General features: G+C 38.4%; 1 protein-coding gene across 2 annotated transcripts in view; it reads right to left on the bottom strand.

Annotated features, from left to right (window-relative positions):
* Positions 1 to 18,171, bottom strand: part of LOC133525526 (1-phosphatidylinositol 4,5-bisphosphate phosphodiesterase) — a 178,013-nt gene that overhangs the window by 43,096 nt on the left and 116,746 nt on the right. For both annotated transcript variants that reach the window (XM_061861797.1, XM_061861796.1), the window contains exon 4: positions 739 to 798. In XM_061861797.1, coding sequence (XP_061717781.1) covers positions 739 to 798 — 60 coding nt within the window. The remainder of the gene's footprint in view (positions 1 to 738; positions 799 to 18,171) is intronic.

The raw sequence follows: 18,171 nt of genomic DNA, 5'->3' as shown, positions 1-18,171 counted from the left end.
CTTGCCCTGTTAGTAGGTATGTATATGTATGTGCGGGTCAAATCTTGGAAGCTTAATTTGACCCACTTCCCGATTTTCCGATTGAGCTGAAAATTTGCATACATATGTAAGTCGGGTGACAATGCAATATTATGGTACCATTGAGCTAATCTGATGCCATCATCCACAGAGTTTCTATGGCCACCTCCCGTCTTAATAGATGGGAGACGGCCAATAGGATCTCTGTGATGAAACAACGCAACCTAATTGTGTTTCAAATAATACTCATCGAGATAATTCTAAAACTAATTAAATAAAAAAATACAATCATTAAAATACTTAAGGACTTGTGTTTGGGGTTTTTAGAATTGTCTCGATGAGTCTTAGTTGCCGGTGGTGAGAAAACTACAGTCAGCGATAAAAGCTTGTAGTCTAAAGTCTGCGAGCGTTACTACAAATTTAATCGGTGTTCCAATGGTCGGAGGTTCGAGTCCAGGTGTACATTTTAAATTTTTCCTTCAATTTAAAAATTCACTGAAAACAATATTCGCGGCTCTTTGACAGATTTATACTGAGGTTGGGTTACCTTCTACTCAAGTGTGCTGACCGCTAATCTAGGCTAATAGATAATTTTGTAAGTTCATTTACATCGCGAAAAATCTAAGTGACAGTAATTTAACACCCATCTAGAGTACAAACCGTTATTGCTGAATAACGATGACGGATGGTTTCCGTTTCCGACCAAAAACTATGGCTCACCTTTGGCACACCTCCAGCGCGAATGTCGCTGACTTGGCACAGCTCGATGACGTCACCGTCCTGCGACAAAAAGATACAGCTTAATTAAGTTAGTCTATGGTACCAGGGATACATTTTAAAGAAGTTATTGAAATAATACACATGTGAGCATAATATGTAGCGGTCTAACTATAGAAAACAGCGACTTCAACACTAGATGGTATGACAAAATAATAAATTAACCCCGACACAAAGCTGAATCTTTACCTAAAAATAACAACAATATGTAGACCCGGAACGTAATATCGAATATCCGAGTCCTCAAGACTTATCCTAAGTATGCTAATGTGGAAACTTTCGCCGTTGACGACTCGGAGGAAGCAAATATTATTATGTAGTAGTCTTGAAACTTATTTCATAACTGCGGACTTCCACAAAAAGGTCGGGGACGTGAGGTTGCGATACAAATTTTGTTGTCACTAAGACATTCGATCAAATCTCGTATACAGTCTTGGAGGATTTAACAACGCCTTTAAGAGCTTACCCCTCCGTCGAAAAGCTCGGCCTACGGAAGGTGGAGTTAAGGAACGAAATCTCCATGTACCAAAAAGTGTCATCAAAAAACTTTAAATAGGTGGCGCTACAATACCTAGAGTACTTGAACAAAAAAATCAAATCATAGACAGCGCAATTCACTCCGTCAATAACGCCTAACTTCTTAGCTACTCTAGCGCTACTCTGGAGAGATTTGGAACTATTATTTATAGCTGACAGCTGGACACTTTTGCAACAGTTCTACCATAAGAGATGCCACTCCTCTTAATTCCACACTCCATAGCTCGGCCAATGGTCATATATATATAGACTGACGTTTATCTGTCATGGTCATGGCTATTTGTACGTTACGTAGAAATGGCCATAATACATTTATTATTAACTTTATTAACAGCAGCATTTTGTTTTATACAATTACCATTACAAAAAGTGCATGCAGAAAAAACGCAAACAAAAAATACAATCAAAAATAGAACATACAGGAAGGACATGCGTATTTTTTATGCTAGGGAATATGCTAGTCAGTTTGCTCTGGCTCCTACACTAGGCTCAGCCTGTCTCGTAGGTAACCCAGACTCAAAAGAGTTTATACAATTGGTACTTAAAGCCTATAAGAAGAGGAAATACTAAAATATTATAATTTAACAGAGTCGAGTTCATCGATTGGCATAACCATTATACCTAGACATTAAGCATGACTTACGGCCTTATACGAACAATGCTTATAAGATTAAGATTAAGCTCGCAGTGCCAGTACTCGGGTCCATAAAATTAAAAAATCATTCATCGCCAATTGTGTAAGATTTTACAATAAACTTCCTAATATCATCACTGAGTTGTCTGTTAGGAAATTTAAACATTATGCAAAAAGTAAGCTTATCTCTAAAGCCTATTATAGCAGACAAAACTACATGAATGATGAAACACCGTGGGATTAAGTGTATTGAAAATAAATATTTACTTATTATTATGTTGAAATTGATAACTCAATGGGTATATTAGGTAATCCGTATTTTTTGACATTTAGATTTTATTCCAAAAAGTTTCTAAACTAGTATTTAAAAAAAATTGGTGTTTACGATCCTTTTGTGAAATTCTTATTATAAAGTTTGACATATCTATTTTACATTGGTTTTGAGCACACAAATCACGCTCGCTTTTGCAACCAATGAGAACTCTCCAACGGGTCAACTTTCAAACAGCGTTGTTTTGCTAAAACAATAATTGGCAGAAACGTTACAATTACAAAGTAAACGGTTTTTCTTTGGACTTTGACTTCAACAAGATTGTTAAATTTTCATGGAGAATTGTTTATTTGATTTGAAGTTGTTTTCTCACAATTTGACCTGTGTAAAAATACGATAAAATACAAGTTGTCGAGCACTGGGGCATTTTGGTGTAGGTCTTTAACAGAAGCGTTATCCTAGACGAGTTAACAGTGTGCGCTAAACGTATAAAACATGTCAATGGTAATTTATTTTTTATAATGTACCTAGGCTAGGAGACAGAGCAATTACCGTCGTCCATGGATATACGTTATCGGCCTTTTCGGATTAGCTAGAATAAAATAATACTTAGTCGAACATCACAATAGTTGACTCTGTCAAGCTGTGCGCTTCTGCCTACTTCCCTTGCGACTTCCCATGCCACTCGTCGAGTGCCAGGCCGGGATATAAACTAAATACGAGATCACTCATGAAACGAAGACAAAGTTACCAACTCGGCACAAAGCGAAATTTCCTGAAAAATCCAAAGTTAATTAAACATTAACTAGATCCTTCATTATTGACCGGAAATTTAGCTTCCTCAATCAGAGTGCCCCCGGGGCTCGAACCCGGGACTTCACAAACGAGGTCATCGCAAGTTATATCGGTCACTTTGCCAACTTGTCGCTCGCTTTGTGTTAATTAATGAGTTAAACTGCGTTTAGCGTCTAACAAAGTTAAATGAAGTCGACAGATGTTGAGCTTCCGAATACGACAACCGCTTGCCCCTTCTTCGTCGCGTTGTCTCGGCATTTTGCCATGGCTCTTGGGAGCCTGGGGTCCGCTTAGCAACTAATCCCGAGTATTGGCGTAGGCGTTAGTTTTACAAAAACGACTGCCATCTGACCTTCCAACCCAGAGGATAAACTTGGCCTTATTGGGATTAGTCCGGTTTCCTCACGATGTTTTCCTTCACCGAAAAGCGACTGGTGAGAATATTGGAAAACGAAAAACGAATACATAACCGCTTGTAGGTGTGTATATGAAATTATTTTTTATGTAGCATGAGCAATGGTAAGTCATCATTTAATAATATTAGAGTAAGTATATTAATTTAGTATATAAAGTAAGGTAGATATATTAATTTAGTATATAAAGTAGAGTAGATATATTAATTTAGAATATAAAGTAGAATAGATATATTAATTTAGTATATAAAGTAAATACGCCTAATAATAATAAAAACATATTTAAAACTAGTGGCTCTATGAGCTGTAGACCACACGATAAGTTTAGAAAATGTAAAAGTGAAATATTCTTAGTTCGTTGTACCGTTATCACAGTGAACTCATAATGGTCTTAATAGAAGCTATTGGCGTATATTGTTTTATGCCAATTTCAGTATTTTGAAAAATTTCCCAAAACTGGATCGACAAAAAACTATTTAATCATAGAATCTGGTCACAAAATTTCTTGAGAATCAGTTAAGCAAGGCTCGGAACCGGTTTTTGAAATATAATTGGTTTTCCTCCGAACTTTTAAAAGAACGCGAACCTTTTAAGAACTTTATTGTAACCGAAAAAAAAACGGTTTATTCGAAGAGACACGCAACGGCCGGTTGGCCTGATGGTGTGCCACATGAAAATAGACACCGACATAGGAAGAAACCGGTTTTTATTGTTCTCATAAAAACCGGTTTAAAAATAACGGTTTTTCGAGCGAATCCGAAATTAAAAGGTTTTGCGCCAAGTACATGATAACGGTTTGGAAATTTAACCGGTTTCCGAGCCTTGTGGTAAAAAAAAAAAAAAAAATAATAAATAAAGTTTTAAGTATTGCGACCTGCAGAGGAGAACATCTGAACATACGAGTACGAAAGCAAAATGCCCGAGTTAAAAAGGAGATCTTTGCTAACGCTTCGCTCAAAAAAACCTATTTATAATTAAATAGCGTCAATTAAAATACATATTTTGAATTATAAATATCCAGTAATCGAATAGAAGGCATGATTTAAAAAAAAGGTCTTGACTTTAATAAAATAAATAATACTGTACATCATGTTGTCAGTTGTGATAAGTCAATAGAATAGAAACTGCGTCATTATATCTTTTTAGACCGCTATTCGCATTTCGCCCTCGAAAACTTCCACTAAAACTTTTACCTCAAAAGAAAATCCATTTCCTTGAACGGAATTGGATGAGAATGTAATAAATCGGCATGTCAGTCTACCAGCTGTCATTTCCACTCGGCTTGTCATTCCGACTCGCTTCACGGGAAATGGAGTTCCGGGAAATGCATCCTACGACAGGAGAAGATTATTGAACAACTATCTAGGGCCCATTTCTCGAACGGTATGAGTATAATGTTGTTAGTGTGTTGCCATGGTAACCCATACGACTTGGGGCCTTTCTCGAACGGTATTAGATTAGTACATTACGATACAAGTGCGAAAAATAGGAAATTCGAAACGAGTGGCGATAAATTAAAACACGACCGAAGGGAGTGTTTTAAATCGACACGAGTTGCGAATTACCTATTCGCACATGTATCGTACAACGTTTTACAGTACATATGGCCCTTTAAATGTTCGACACAGTAACGTAATATGCTACTTCTCGCACTAGTGCTATAAAGTAGCCCCATATGTACTGTAAAAATATTATTAGTCCACGAGCTGTCAAGTCGTATGGGTTACCATGGCAACACACTAATAATATTAGACTAATACCCTTCGAGAAATGGGCCTTCGACAGTTCGAGGACTTATATTATTAGTCTAATAACGTTCGAGAAATGGTCCCCTAATCTTACTCTATTGAGCGCTGGTGGCCTAGCGATGAGAGCATGCGAGTCTTTCAATCCGGAGGTCGTTGGTTCAAACCCCGGCTCGTGCCAATGAGATATAGATTAGGAAGTAATGTAAGAAATATCATTTGATATTTACCAGTAGCTTTTCGGTAAAAGAAAAACATCGTAAGGAAACCGACTAATCCCAATGAGCCATTTACCCTCTGGGTTGAAAGGTCAGATGGCAGTCGCTTTCATAAACTAGTGCCTACGACAATTCTTGGGATTAGTTGCCAAGCGGATCCCCGGCTCCTATAAGCCATGACAAAAAGCCGGAATAACGCGAGGAAGATGATCTATATGACGGGACGGGATCTCTAATTTTTAGGATTTATTATAATGATAAATCCACTAGCTAGACGCTAGATGTCGACTACGAAAATAATAAGCGTTATTTTGGGCATAAAGGGTAGCTATATATGTCACCCTACTCACCCTATAAACAAAGGGAGCGACCTTGAAACAAGTTTCGCTGTCAAAACAAATTAAAACAACATTTATTATTCTTTTAATAATTACGCTCGCGAACAGGCTAAACCACACGAACGTGGCATGTCGCTTTCCCCGCTGAATAAAATATCACTTACAAACTGCGAACATGTCACCAATTTTACTAAAATGACACATACCGTTCGCTTTTCAAACTCACATCCTCTACACATTACTGTATCAATATAAACCTTGTGAAGTAGGCTTTAGAGTTGATTTTGCAATGTGCAGTTTAGTAAGGTACGCGGTCCAGTAAGGTAATGCCCGTTTCGGACTGGGCAGTATTAAATATTCAAGGTTGTGCCTTTGGGAAATAACTGGTGGCAATGGAGGCACATTTGCGAGGCATTAAATATGACGGATGAGTGTGGGTGGCATGTAGGGTGATCAGATCTGGTTTCTGGTTTTACGAGAAAACTACATTGAAAATACGGGATTCGAGGTTAAAATACGGGTAGGGCCGTTTTTTTTTTGTAAAAATCAACATTCATTTTTTGTTACTAACATTTGGCATACCTAATCAATTAAATAACCTGTACAAATGCAAATTTTCTCAATGTAAGACTTAAAAAAACAATATCAAATCGGATCGCTTGGTGTTCACCGCTGTGTGCGACAAAATAAATATTGTTCCAATAGGTATTTTTATCATTAAATGCCATTGAATCATAAAATTACGGGGAAATGTACTGTCCCGTATTGGTTTCGCCAAATTACGAGACAATGAAAACTTCGTGCCTGAAATACGGGACACCCCGTAAAAGACGAGGCATCTGGTCACCCTAGTAGCATGTTAAGTATGGTCCGGTAAACAGTAAAATTGAAAAGATTTAACTTGTTTATCTTAAGTGGCTGATAGACGGGCGAGTAAGTTCGCGAACTTACTCGCACGTCTATCCGGGACTTTAGTGAAAAGTGTAATTCGCTACTGCTTTATGTATTATTTGATTAAGTGTGCAAAAATATTCCATAAAAGTCTTCATTTTAGGCCGTCTCTGAAAAAATCATCTCAGGACATAATTAGGGTCAATCGGTCTGATTACAAGTCCACAGAAAACAAACAGGACAAGTGCGAGAAGGACTCGCCCACCGAGGGTTCCGTACTTTTTAGTATTTGTTGTTATCGCGGCAACAGAAAAACATCATCTGTGAAAATTTCAACTGTCCATCTATCACGGTTCATGAGATACAGCCTGGTGACAGACGGACAGAAGGAACTTTGGGTACGGAACCCTAAAATAGCTGCGTCATTATACATTTAACTGTGCCTTTCTCCAGAAACTTCCTGCTTCGCACAGCTAAACTGTGGAATGAACTGTCGGTATTTCCGGACCGATACGACCTTCAAACCTTCAAGAACAGAGCGTACTCCCATCTAAAATTTCGGTAACGCACTTTAAACCCCTCTGGTGTTGCGGGTGCCTTGGGCGGCGGTAATCGCTTACCATCAGGTTATCCGTCTGCTCGTTTGCCTCGTAAATCATAAATAAAATTGGGATCAAGCTGTGATGGATAGCTATTTCTTACGTTACATCTCCGACTACTAAGGTACAAATTTAAAACTTTCAAAGTTTGATCAGATACTGCAATGCAATGAAAATTGCATGCAATAAGTTCTCTCTAGTTTAAGCCTCACTAAAGAGCGAGTTGCAGCAGTGGGGCGACACTCCTCCTTTCGGGCATTCTCGGCTCCATGCGGCTCAGCATTGCTCCGAGCAATTATTAGGGTACGCTCAACTTGACGTCCTTTTGCGTGCACGACCACAGATAAGATAATGAATTGGATTTTGACAACCCTAAATAGCCGACAGGGATAGTGCCTTACATTGGAACGGGACAGCATGATTCGTCCCTGAATCGCTGTCAAACTTCTCTTTTTTTTATACTACGTCGGTGGCAAACAAGCATACGGCCCGCCTGATGGTAAGCAATCTCCGTAGCCTATGTACTCCTGCAACTCCAGAGGAGTCACATGCGCGTTGCCGACCCTAGCATCCCCCCCTCGTTGAGCTCTGGCAACCTTACTTACCGGCAGGAACACAACACTATGAGTAGGGTCTAGTGTTATTTGGCTGCGGTTTTCTGTAAGGTGGAGGTACTTCCCCAGTTGGGCTCCCCTCTAGATCTAGAATGATATCCGCTGTGCTGTGCCCTACCACACAAAGCGAGATGACATTCACAATGCCCATACCTCTCTTTTGGACGTAGTTTAAGGACGTACCCGGGTCCAAACCCGTCCGTCCGTCGAGGGTACGTCATTAAACTACGGGTCGGTTTTGTAGGAATTATCATTTCTGTACGGCAGTACTATTATTTATTCTGTGTTTGCACCACACCATGCATATTATCGAACTTCAGAAATGGCGACTGCATTCAGTCATCAACTGTCAAACTTTTCTTACAATTGGTACGAAGTAGATGACGTATCGATGATTTGCCAACCACCGAAAATTTAGTTAAGCATATTTTAGAAGTTGAACCAAGCTATCTTTGCATGACATTATGACAAAGTGTGGCCATGTCGACATTAATATTTATTTTCTATGAAAATATGACGTTTATGATGCGTTTATGACATTTTCTCACTTTTTACAGGCTATTATTTAGCTTGCCCTGATAGTATGTATGTATGTATGTAGGTTTTTTTGTTAGTGAAAGTCAAATCTTTAAAGCTTTTGACCCACTTCCGATGAAAATCGGATGAAAATGCAATATTATGACGGCATAGAGCTGATTGTTAGAATTTTCTCGATGAGTATTAGTTGCCTATGGAAAGAAAATTATAGTCAGCGATAAAAAGCTTGTACCTAAAATTAATTTTTTGCCAAAAACTTATTTCTATTCAAGTCTGTGCAAAGTTCTTAAAAGGACTTTGCGAGATTAATACCATATGGTTCACCATATACAAGACCCCACAATCGGCCCGTGTTGCAAACCCTTTGAACAATACAACATGAACATAATACCCTTGTACGACCAGGCATTATTTCTAAGTCAGCAAAAACCCCCCAAAGGGTTTAAAGGACGGCAACATACCGCGCTCCCATATTGTTGGCCAAGGGACGAAAGCTATCCATTCTAAGCGAAAATTTAGAACGAAATAAAATTAATGTTTGCAGCCGGGGAAAGAAAATAAAAGGAATTATATTGGCTTGACCTATAGGGAGCGTGCATGAACTATAGGAGGCAGCACAGGAGCCGTCAGATTTTTGGCGCGAGGAGTAAATGTGATGTTTATTGTTCCAATGTAGCCCACAAGATGGCAGAACCTACTATGCACAAGAAAACACATGACGTGTAAATTTACATGTTTATTGTTCCGATTCAGGCCAAAAGATGGCAGACCCTCCAACGCGCACGGTTCCTATTTGGTTTTGAAAATTGAGTGAAATTAGGAAAAATAATTGGGTAACTGTTCTTTTTTTCTAAGTATGTAGATCGCAGATTGTGTAAAAGATAAGCCGCCTTTTTTAAGGGTGACTTATTTAATAAGAATTACTACAATAAGAAAGGGTGTATTCCCATCTGCTCCCTCTGCTCCCATCTGTTCCCGTTCCCGCCGGGGATAGGTGGGAATACACCCAAGAAAGAAAAGGAACCATTTTCTACTCGTTTAGTTCATCTGATTTTACGAAAAATGTGTATTGAGAAAAAAAATCCTACATACCTAATAATTTTCCTAATATTCTTATGTTCCCAATAGAAAACCCTAATTAACCGTACAGCCCGTACAAAAACATAATCCGCAATAATATTAAAATACATTTATGTTATTTCGCATTTCGATTCAGTAAGTATTCATATTTGTGCGCTAACTGTATATTTAAAGTATATATGTAGGCTATGTAATTCTAATTCACGATATAATAACAATGACGGAGTTAGAGTACTGTCCTGAAATCTAAATGCCTTAGGCGTTTTCTCTTACATTCCACGCTTTCTCGGAACATTATTCTTTATATAATGATAAACATTTAACTAGTACTTAATTTGATTGCCAAGTCGTTAAAGAAATCGATGTATTTAAATAAAAGTAAATAAGTTCGAAAGCGCTTTTATAACTCTTGCGTTAAATGATATTGGTCTCTTACTTATAACTTAGCTAACCTCTTTTGACATAGAATTTTATTTAGAGCCAGTTAAAACTTTGTGTCAAATGTTTATGAATGAAGATAGGTCAGTGATGTGTAAATGCCCTTACCAGGATTTGAACATGGGAACTCCTGCGACTAAATGCGACATGATATATAAAACGGCTGTTCTATGACACCAGTTTCCGGCATAGTTAGGGCTGAGTTCGTGCTTACGTTCGACGCGAGCTCAACAAGAGCTCGTTAGTGCAAGGGCAATAGCAAGGGGTAGGACTGGGCCAAGAGGAAACTGGAGTGTGCTTGCCGGGCTCGCTTCTAAATCTAAAATACGTGGCTAAGGGTCAACCACAGATTCAGGTTCTAATTGTTCTTTTCAAATTTTGCTCGATCCGTGTTAATCTTTCTATCACACAATTGTAGAAATTTTAGCATACTTAATTATTTTTATTGCTTAAGTTGTTATTTTAGAATTACTCAATCAGCTTTGCTGATTATTTTCTCCAGTAGATGCGCCACTAACGCCTCAATAAGTAAAACCGCTGTTTTACGCCGCCAGTTTTCGGGACAGTAGCGCTGAGTTCGTGTTTACGTTGGACTCGAGCTCAACAAGGGCTCGTTAGTGCAAGGGCAAGAGCAAGGGGTTGGACTGGGCCAAGGGGAAACACGAGTGTACTTACTGCCCTCGCTTCTAAATCTTAAACTTCTGAGTCTAAGTGAAATTTTGGCTTGGAGCTTCTAAATTGTCTTACGGTCAAACATAAAGTTGGTTGTAATTATTCTTTCTGTATATCAACAATGTATGCCAATAATTTTTGTACGGCTTAAAACTATGGCTTATCCAGCTTTGTGATATGTAACTTAATTATTGGGAACAAGAATAAATGTTGTTTTTCTATGTGAATATAAATTTTCAAGAAGTACTACTTCTAACCTAAGAAAACCTAGAGTATAAAACTTCATTTACGTACACCTTCTCGTAGACTCCTAGAGGAGAATCTTGCGACCAAAAAATAAGTTTATTTATTTATTTTATTCTACGTCGGTGGCAAACAAGCATACGGCCTGCCTGGTGGTAAGCAGTATCCGTAGCCTATGTACACCTGCAACTCCAGAGGAGTTACATGCGCGTTGCCGACCCTAACCCCACCCCCCTCGTTGAGCTCTGGCAACCTTACTCACCGGCAGGAACACAACACTATGAGTAGGGTCAAGTGTTATTTGGCTGCGGTTTTCTGTAAGGTGGAGGTACTTCCCCAGTTGGGCTCTGCTCTAGATCAGGAATGACATCTGCTGTGCTGTGCCCTACCACACAAGGCGAGATGACATTCACATTGCCCATACCTCTCTTTTGGACGTAGTTTAAGTTTAAGGGTCCCGGGTATAAGTGTTTGTCATAGTTGGAAAATGATACAAAAAATGCATCAAGACTTCTGGCGTAGATGGCACGCTGAGTACGTCCATAATTAGCAACCAAGAACGAAGTGGAATAAAGTGAACACAAACATTGTCGTCGGTTTTTGGTTCTGTTGATCAACGAACAGACGAGTCCTCTAAAACGGCCTCTTGGGCGCATCGTTGCTTTACACCCTGGAGTTGACGGCGTGTGTAGAGTGGTCACAGTCTAAACAGCCACTGGTCAGTACAGAAGATCAGCCGTGAAGCTGTGTCCTTTACACCTTCCAAATAAATGTTACATGTATTTATGTATTACCACTTAGCATAGTATTTTAGCTCTAAGCATTCTGTTGAATTTTAATGTTATTCGTAGAGTAAATACTGCATATTTAGGTGAGCGGTATGTTCAACTTTCGTTTGAATGTTGGTTTTTAGATGACATCTTTCACTTCCGGTAGGGTTAGTCACAACACTAGCCATTTCCGGCAGCCATTAACCTTTTCGCGGAACTTGACTAAGTGCACGCTGCTGCATATTAAAATCCTTAAAAATAGTATAAAGCCACCTTTCTGCGCGAACTTCGAGTCAACAATTGGCGAGAAGTCGCACAGGGCCGAGAAAAGTGGCGTTGTCTTGTGTCGGAGGAGACCAAGTCTCATTTTGGGTCGCTAAGCCAATGGAGTAAGTAAGTACCAAGACGGACCACCAGCCCGATCTCTAATCAACTGAGCTACTAAACGTTCCTCGACACATTTCATACAAAACCCCCGAGGACCTAAAATCTCCATACAAAAAAGGCATTGGAATGAGCTGTGTACGCTTCAGGGTAAACTTATCCTAATGTAAATTTGTACACGTAATCAGAAGGAGGTAAAGCACGCATTGAAATAAACACTAACGGCCTGATTACTTCAGCTTTATCTATTCTAAACATTCTGAGTTTGCTCCTCGTAGTATTTGAGTAAGCAATTGACCGATTGTGCTCTAAAAGTTATAACTGTATTGCATATTGCTATGCATATTTCTTCTTTGATAACTTCATACTCCAGCAAACAGCAAAACTGTCTCCCAGCTCATCACAACATCCCTGAGCATTGAATAGCACAATGAGCATTCATGCCTATATAAAGGCCGTCGGGACTCGTATCGCGGCAGCTGACAGGCGATAACGACACGTAGGCGTTCTTTGTCAAGCACAAAGAGTCCTAATGAGGCCAGGGGCCTAGTTGACTATATCAGAGAGAAATAGAGTGCTTACTATATACCTACACTACTGGTTCTGTGAGCTGTAGACCTAGCAAACCCCCATTAATCCGCCATTTTAAAAAAAAAATCGAAAACTGAAACGACAAAATAAATCTAGATAATCTAACCAGTAGGGCTGAGATGGTCGGCTCTTTATCATTTGTCACCATGCTTGTCACGTTCTAACAAGTATGTAAGCGTGAAAGTGACAAGTGATAAAAAATGAACCATGCTGCCACCGCTGTAGGGGTAAGATGGTCGGTTTTTTATCATCTGTCATCATGCCTGTCACGTTCTAACAAGTATGTAAGTGCGAAAGTTACGCATGACATGATAAGTGATAAGAATGAGACCATAATGCCAAATTTCACGATAATCGGTTGAAAAATTCAACCAACTTATTATGCGCGTATTAGTGCAAGCGAGATGTATAGAAAGTAATTTACGTAGACGTGAGCGAATATGTCAATGTCAAAACTGGTGGGAGCCGTACGTACAGTCGCCATCAGATATATCGGAGCGACCAAGGTACTCAAAAATATCTGAACACGCACTCTAACACCTTGACAATAGAGGCGTGATCAGATATTTTTGGGCACCTTGGGCGCACCGATATAAGTATCTAATGGCGACTGTACGTGTAATCGGGAACATCCAGACATACGAAAGAATTTTTATCCAAGCTGATACGGTCTTCCTTTTTACTTGGTCAATCAGGATTCCTTACTTAATAATGATAAGATGTATAGGAGATTTGGTAAATTGATTAATAAGATTAAAACTTGGTTAAAAGTTTAAAACGTAATACTTATTAACTATTTAAGCTTAATAATATTATTAACCTTAAATCTTATAATGGATAAGTTTTCTTGGAACAGCTCTCTTACAACTTTTATAAAATAAAAGTTTCATCGATTTATCGTGGCGCCTACACACTTTGGCACTTCAAAGTCGGTTTATTGCAGAATTATCTTAGGAGACGACCGGTAACTAGTATCTCTGAAAAAATCTGTACCATATACATATTCTGACCTTTCACGTACCGATCATCACGCCTCGATTAGGGTCAGTCCCCAACTAACATGACAGCGTCAAAATAGCCTACATATCACTGTTATAATGCTCTCATTTGAGAATTAAGAGTGTTAAGAATACCTGTAGTAGGTTGGTAGAGGACTCTATACCACCCTTATAACCACGAATCAGGCCCCACTTTTTACAGGTAAAGGTGTCAGGAAGCCTATACAACAGTGTTACTTAAGGGTTAGAAGTACTTAGAAGAGAGTTAATTCACCCTCAGCTATTACTTTAGCCGGTTCTACGTTCTCATAGAATCATTAGCTAACACAATAGGTGTGAGACAACCCTCAGTTAAGAATTTTAAACTTGTTATACCTATAAGAGAGAGTGGGTTAACGATTTAACGCGTACTAGATATCTAAAACATTCTCAATTAAATATGTGACCGCTTTTTGAGAACTCTTTTTGTACTGTTTTTATGTATTAGCTTCAAAGAAATCCAAAACGATCAAACTTATAAAATAAATGATACAAAGAAAATAAAACTTATCACAGCAACATTTAATGGCGATCTGCTCGCAAGTTTTTATTAGGAAGAAGAAGTTTTATCGTGTGAAAAGTGAAAAAGTGCTGCGCCTGCGATTTTACGGTAAGTGTATACCATGTTTTCCATCTTAATTTTAACGCGCTCCGGATTAATTAAAGATTTAAAGTAAAACTTATGCTTAATAAAATAGACGCCTTAAAGTTTTATCAGCAACTTGTTCTTTTTGTCGGCCATTGGCAAGTAAAGTTACGTGGCATCGATAGAATGATAAAATAAAAATTATTAATGGAGTATTTTGTACATAAATATTGATCAAACAAGTACATTTTTAGGTTACTTTACTAAAACAATGGCGAACTTGCTATTACAGCTTTAGCTCTCCCTTAACGCATCATTTACACTTTTTGAGATACAGCATCTTTAGTCGAGAGTATTGTGCAGTCTTTAGTATACATAAGAGTGTAATAATAGACTCAAACTTCATAAGAGAGTTATGCAACGCTTTTAGTATCTGGTGTTACGACACACTTGACTAACTCTTTTATGCAACCCATGCCTGCAGCTTAAAGTTATCACAACACCTAAAGATATATAAGATACTTCACAGTAACCATTAAGTAACAATAAACATCAGTAAGTGTCAGCGGGCGCTGTTGTAAAGATTTAAGTGTTACAAACAGGTTAAAGCTATAAAGCTTGACTCCAGTAGCTGTAATTAAGACTATTATTACTCTCAATTCTGCATAACATCATCCATTGTAGCTCTAGAACCACTGTTGGAGTGGAATTTATTTCTTAACTCCTCTATAACGTTCCAAGCTATAACTGAGATTATTATAACGCCGTTCAAAAGATTAAAGTTTTAAAGAAGCCTGTAACTGACGGTATAATGTTTGTTGGGTCGGTCATATGTTTGTAATGCCTCATCTGGCGATAATGTTGACGTAGTTATCCACACAGGGTGATTATGTAGGTTATATAGAATAGCTTTTACTGAGGAGTAATCGCGAGAAAAAATCTGCTGCTAAAGGGAAACATTGACATATGATTCGCTGAGATGTATAAGACGGCAGATTAATATGAAATCGGTGTGAGAGCCACAGAGGTAAAGGAAGGCCCAAGCTCAGATAATTGGACGGCGTATACTAGGATATCAGGACCATAGGAGTGACAAGTTGGAGAAGGAAAGCTATGAATAGATCGGATTGGAGATTTGCTTGACCAGGGTAAGGCCCACCCGCGGCTGAAATGCCTCAGATGATGATGATGTGACCGGCGTATTTTGTTAAAGCGCAAATAAAAGTAAGGTGATATATTATGTCCTTGTTTGTTTAAGAAAAGTTACTTTTTTCACATTTACTGAGGACCAGTAGAAAGTTTTACATTCGTTGTTTGTTATAGTAAGAGTCTGCATCTGCAGTAATCTCGGTTCTCCATACAAGTTACGCTCGGAAACTTTGTACTTACAATAAGATGTGGTATATAGGGCACTAATTAATTTATGTAGCTTCAGATACCATAGTTAAAAAAAACAGCGAATTTAAGTTTTTCATACAGAGCTTGTTTTTGCTCTATTTCATTTGTTTTATAATCTAGAGCTATATAAACTAATTACAGGCATAGATATAGTGTGAAGGTTGGAGACCTTCACGGTCTTTTTGAAGCTAACTGGCAGCAGTTATAGATTTCAATTCAGAACTATCGCCCTGCCAGATACATTAAAATCTGCAGACGGGCATTCAGAAGGTTGGAACCATCAGAAGTAGTCGATATGCGTGATTTTGCTTAAACAAGTAAAAATATATAATATCAGAAACCTACGTCTGCGTAATATAAATTCGCCACCATAGTTGGCATAGTTCACCGTATCTCTCGTTACAATACCTCATGTCATTGTATGTGCAAAGTTTCATTACAATCCAAGATAGGCTTGAGTCGGTCAGGACCGAAGAACTAAAAGGAATGAAATCCCACCACAGACCGAAAGGAACTAGTTCATCTTAAGCGCTCTTAATCGGTCTCGGTCCTTTAGTTCAGTAGTCGGTATGTCAACGGGCCTACCGCGAACTATGTTCGACGGATTGCCTCCCTGTCACACTTACGTACGAATTTACAAGTGCGACAGAGAAGCAACACGTCGAACGTGGTTCGCGGTAGGCTCTCAGTACCAAGTAACAAATCGGTCGGGAGCGAATGATCGGAATGAGTCAAGGTCAAGAAATTCGCTCTCTCACGCTCTCGCTCTGTTTATTTGCGAGCGAGGGCAAGATATAACCTAGTCATCCTCATTCAGATCTCGAGATTTGCTCCTGAACTAAAGGAACTAAAGGACCTAAAAGAGCGAACTAGTTCGTTTGACCGATTGACCGAGATCGGAGCGCTCTTTTTAAAGACCGAGCGGGCACAACTCTAATCCAAGACGTAGTTTTAAAATGAGAACGAAACTCCGTTTGTAGGGGAAGGTGAAATTCGGCCGAGCTTGCTGCGGACTCTTAATTAACGAATTTCTTTTTGTAATGGCGTTATGGTAAATATTAACTTGTTTGTACTAACTGACGAGCAAAAAAGCGCTGGTGGCCTAGCGGTAAGAGCGTGCGACTTGCAATCCGGAGGTCGCGGGTTCAAACCCCGGCTCGTACCAATGAGTTTTTCGGAACTTATGTGCGAAATGTTATTTGATATTTACCAGTCGCTTTTCGGTGATGGAAAACATCGTGAGGAAACCGGACTAATCCCAACAAGGCCTAGTTTTACCCTTTGGGTTGGAAGGTCAGATGGCAGTCGCTTTCGTAAAAACTAGTGCCTACGCCAAATCTTGGGATTAGTTGTCAAAGCGAACCCCAGGCTCCCTTGAGCCGTGGCAATATGCCGGGACAACGCTAGGAAGAAAAAACTAACTGACGAGCAAGTTATTAGTAGAATATAAATGTAATTAATACTATAGAATTTCGAAAACTAACACCCAATTCAATAAAGATATATGATTGTCATAAAAACTAATATTTCAGAAGTTGGATACAGATGGTGCTTTCAATAAATACATTAGCGTTAGTATAAGACCTAGCTGTTTGATTTGATACTCGGTTACCAACGATCAATCAAGTCAATTATATGGAGCGAAGAACTAAAATTAAGCAGATCAAAGCAATTTAGAACTAAAATTAAGTAGATTAACTTTAGATACGTTCAGAAACCTTAAAGATTTAAATTAAATTTGAATATTTAAAGTTGATGAAAGTGAGATATAATTGAACGGCATTCATTATTAATTTAAAAAAATAATTCGAGCATAAATAAATCTTAACTTCGTTTGTAATTTATTACCTATCGATTATTTCCAAATTAATGAAAGAGCAGTTATCATATGCCAATTTCAACGTATACTGACGTCAGAATGATATCAGAATGATGCAATTAGTCGTCATTTATCGAGCATTTCGCTCGTACGGTCTCAAACTTCAATTGGGTACTTGACAAATGTTGAATATTATAACAAAATTTAGTTAAATGGATAGAAAATGAGCCATCGATTATAAAAAATAGGAATTAAAAAATTATATTCAATCTCAAAAAAAATTTTTTTTTTGTCTTTCAAAAATAGAAAAGAGCTACCGCTAATAATCGTTTGTCCCTTTCCATCATACCTATATGTCGGATTATTAGCAGCTTGTTAAGTTTAGTAGACGTTTATGAATAAGGGGGTAGGTTTATAGGTATTCCTCTTTTCAAAATTTGCAAAACAAAAAAAAATTAAATAGCGTAACCTATAAAGCTGGAATATATCATGCTGAAGCGATCGACATCAAAATCAAAGTGATTTAGTTAGTGGAAAACGATTTCTCCCAAAATGGAATTTCATAGAATAAATACCGTTATTTCGCTAGGATCGCAAAGCTATTCTTCCCTAAAAGCCTTACTTTTAAAGTCCGCGGTTTAAGCAAGGCTACGTGTGTGTGCTACGCCATAAACCGTAGCAGCGGTTTTTCGATATTCGGGCCTATTCGAAGAATTGGATACGATAACGATAGGTTCTCATTTAGATATCGTTTGTATGTCGTATA

This window comes from Cydia pomonella, chromosome 15, assembly GCF_033807575.1.
Source record: "Cydia pomonella isolate Wapato2018A chromosome 15, ilCydPomo1, whole genome shotgun sequence".
NCBI classification, from domain to species: Eukaryota; Metazoa; Arthropoda; class Insecta; order Lepidoptera; family Tortricidae; genus Cydia; species Cydia pomonella.
Note: the sequence above shows the minus strand (reverse complement) of the source record. Positions and strands in the feature narration are given on the sequence as shown.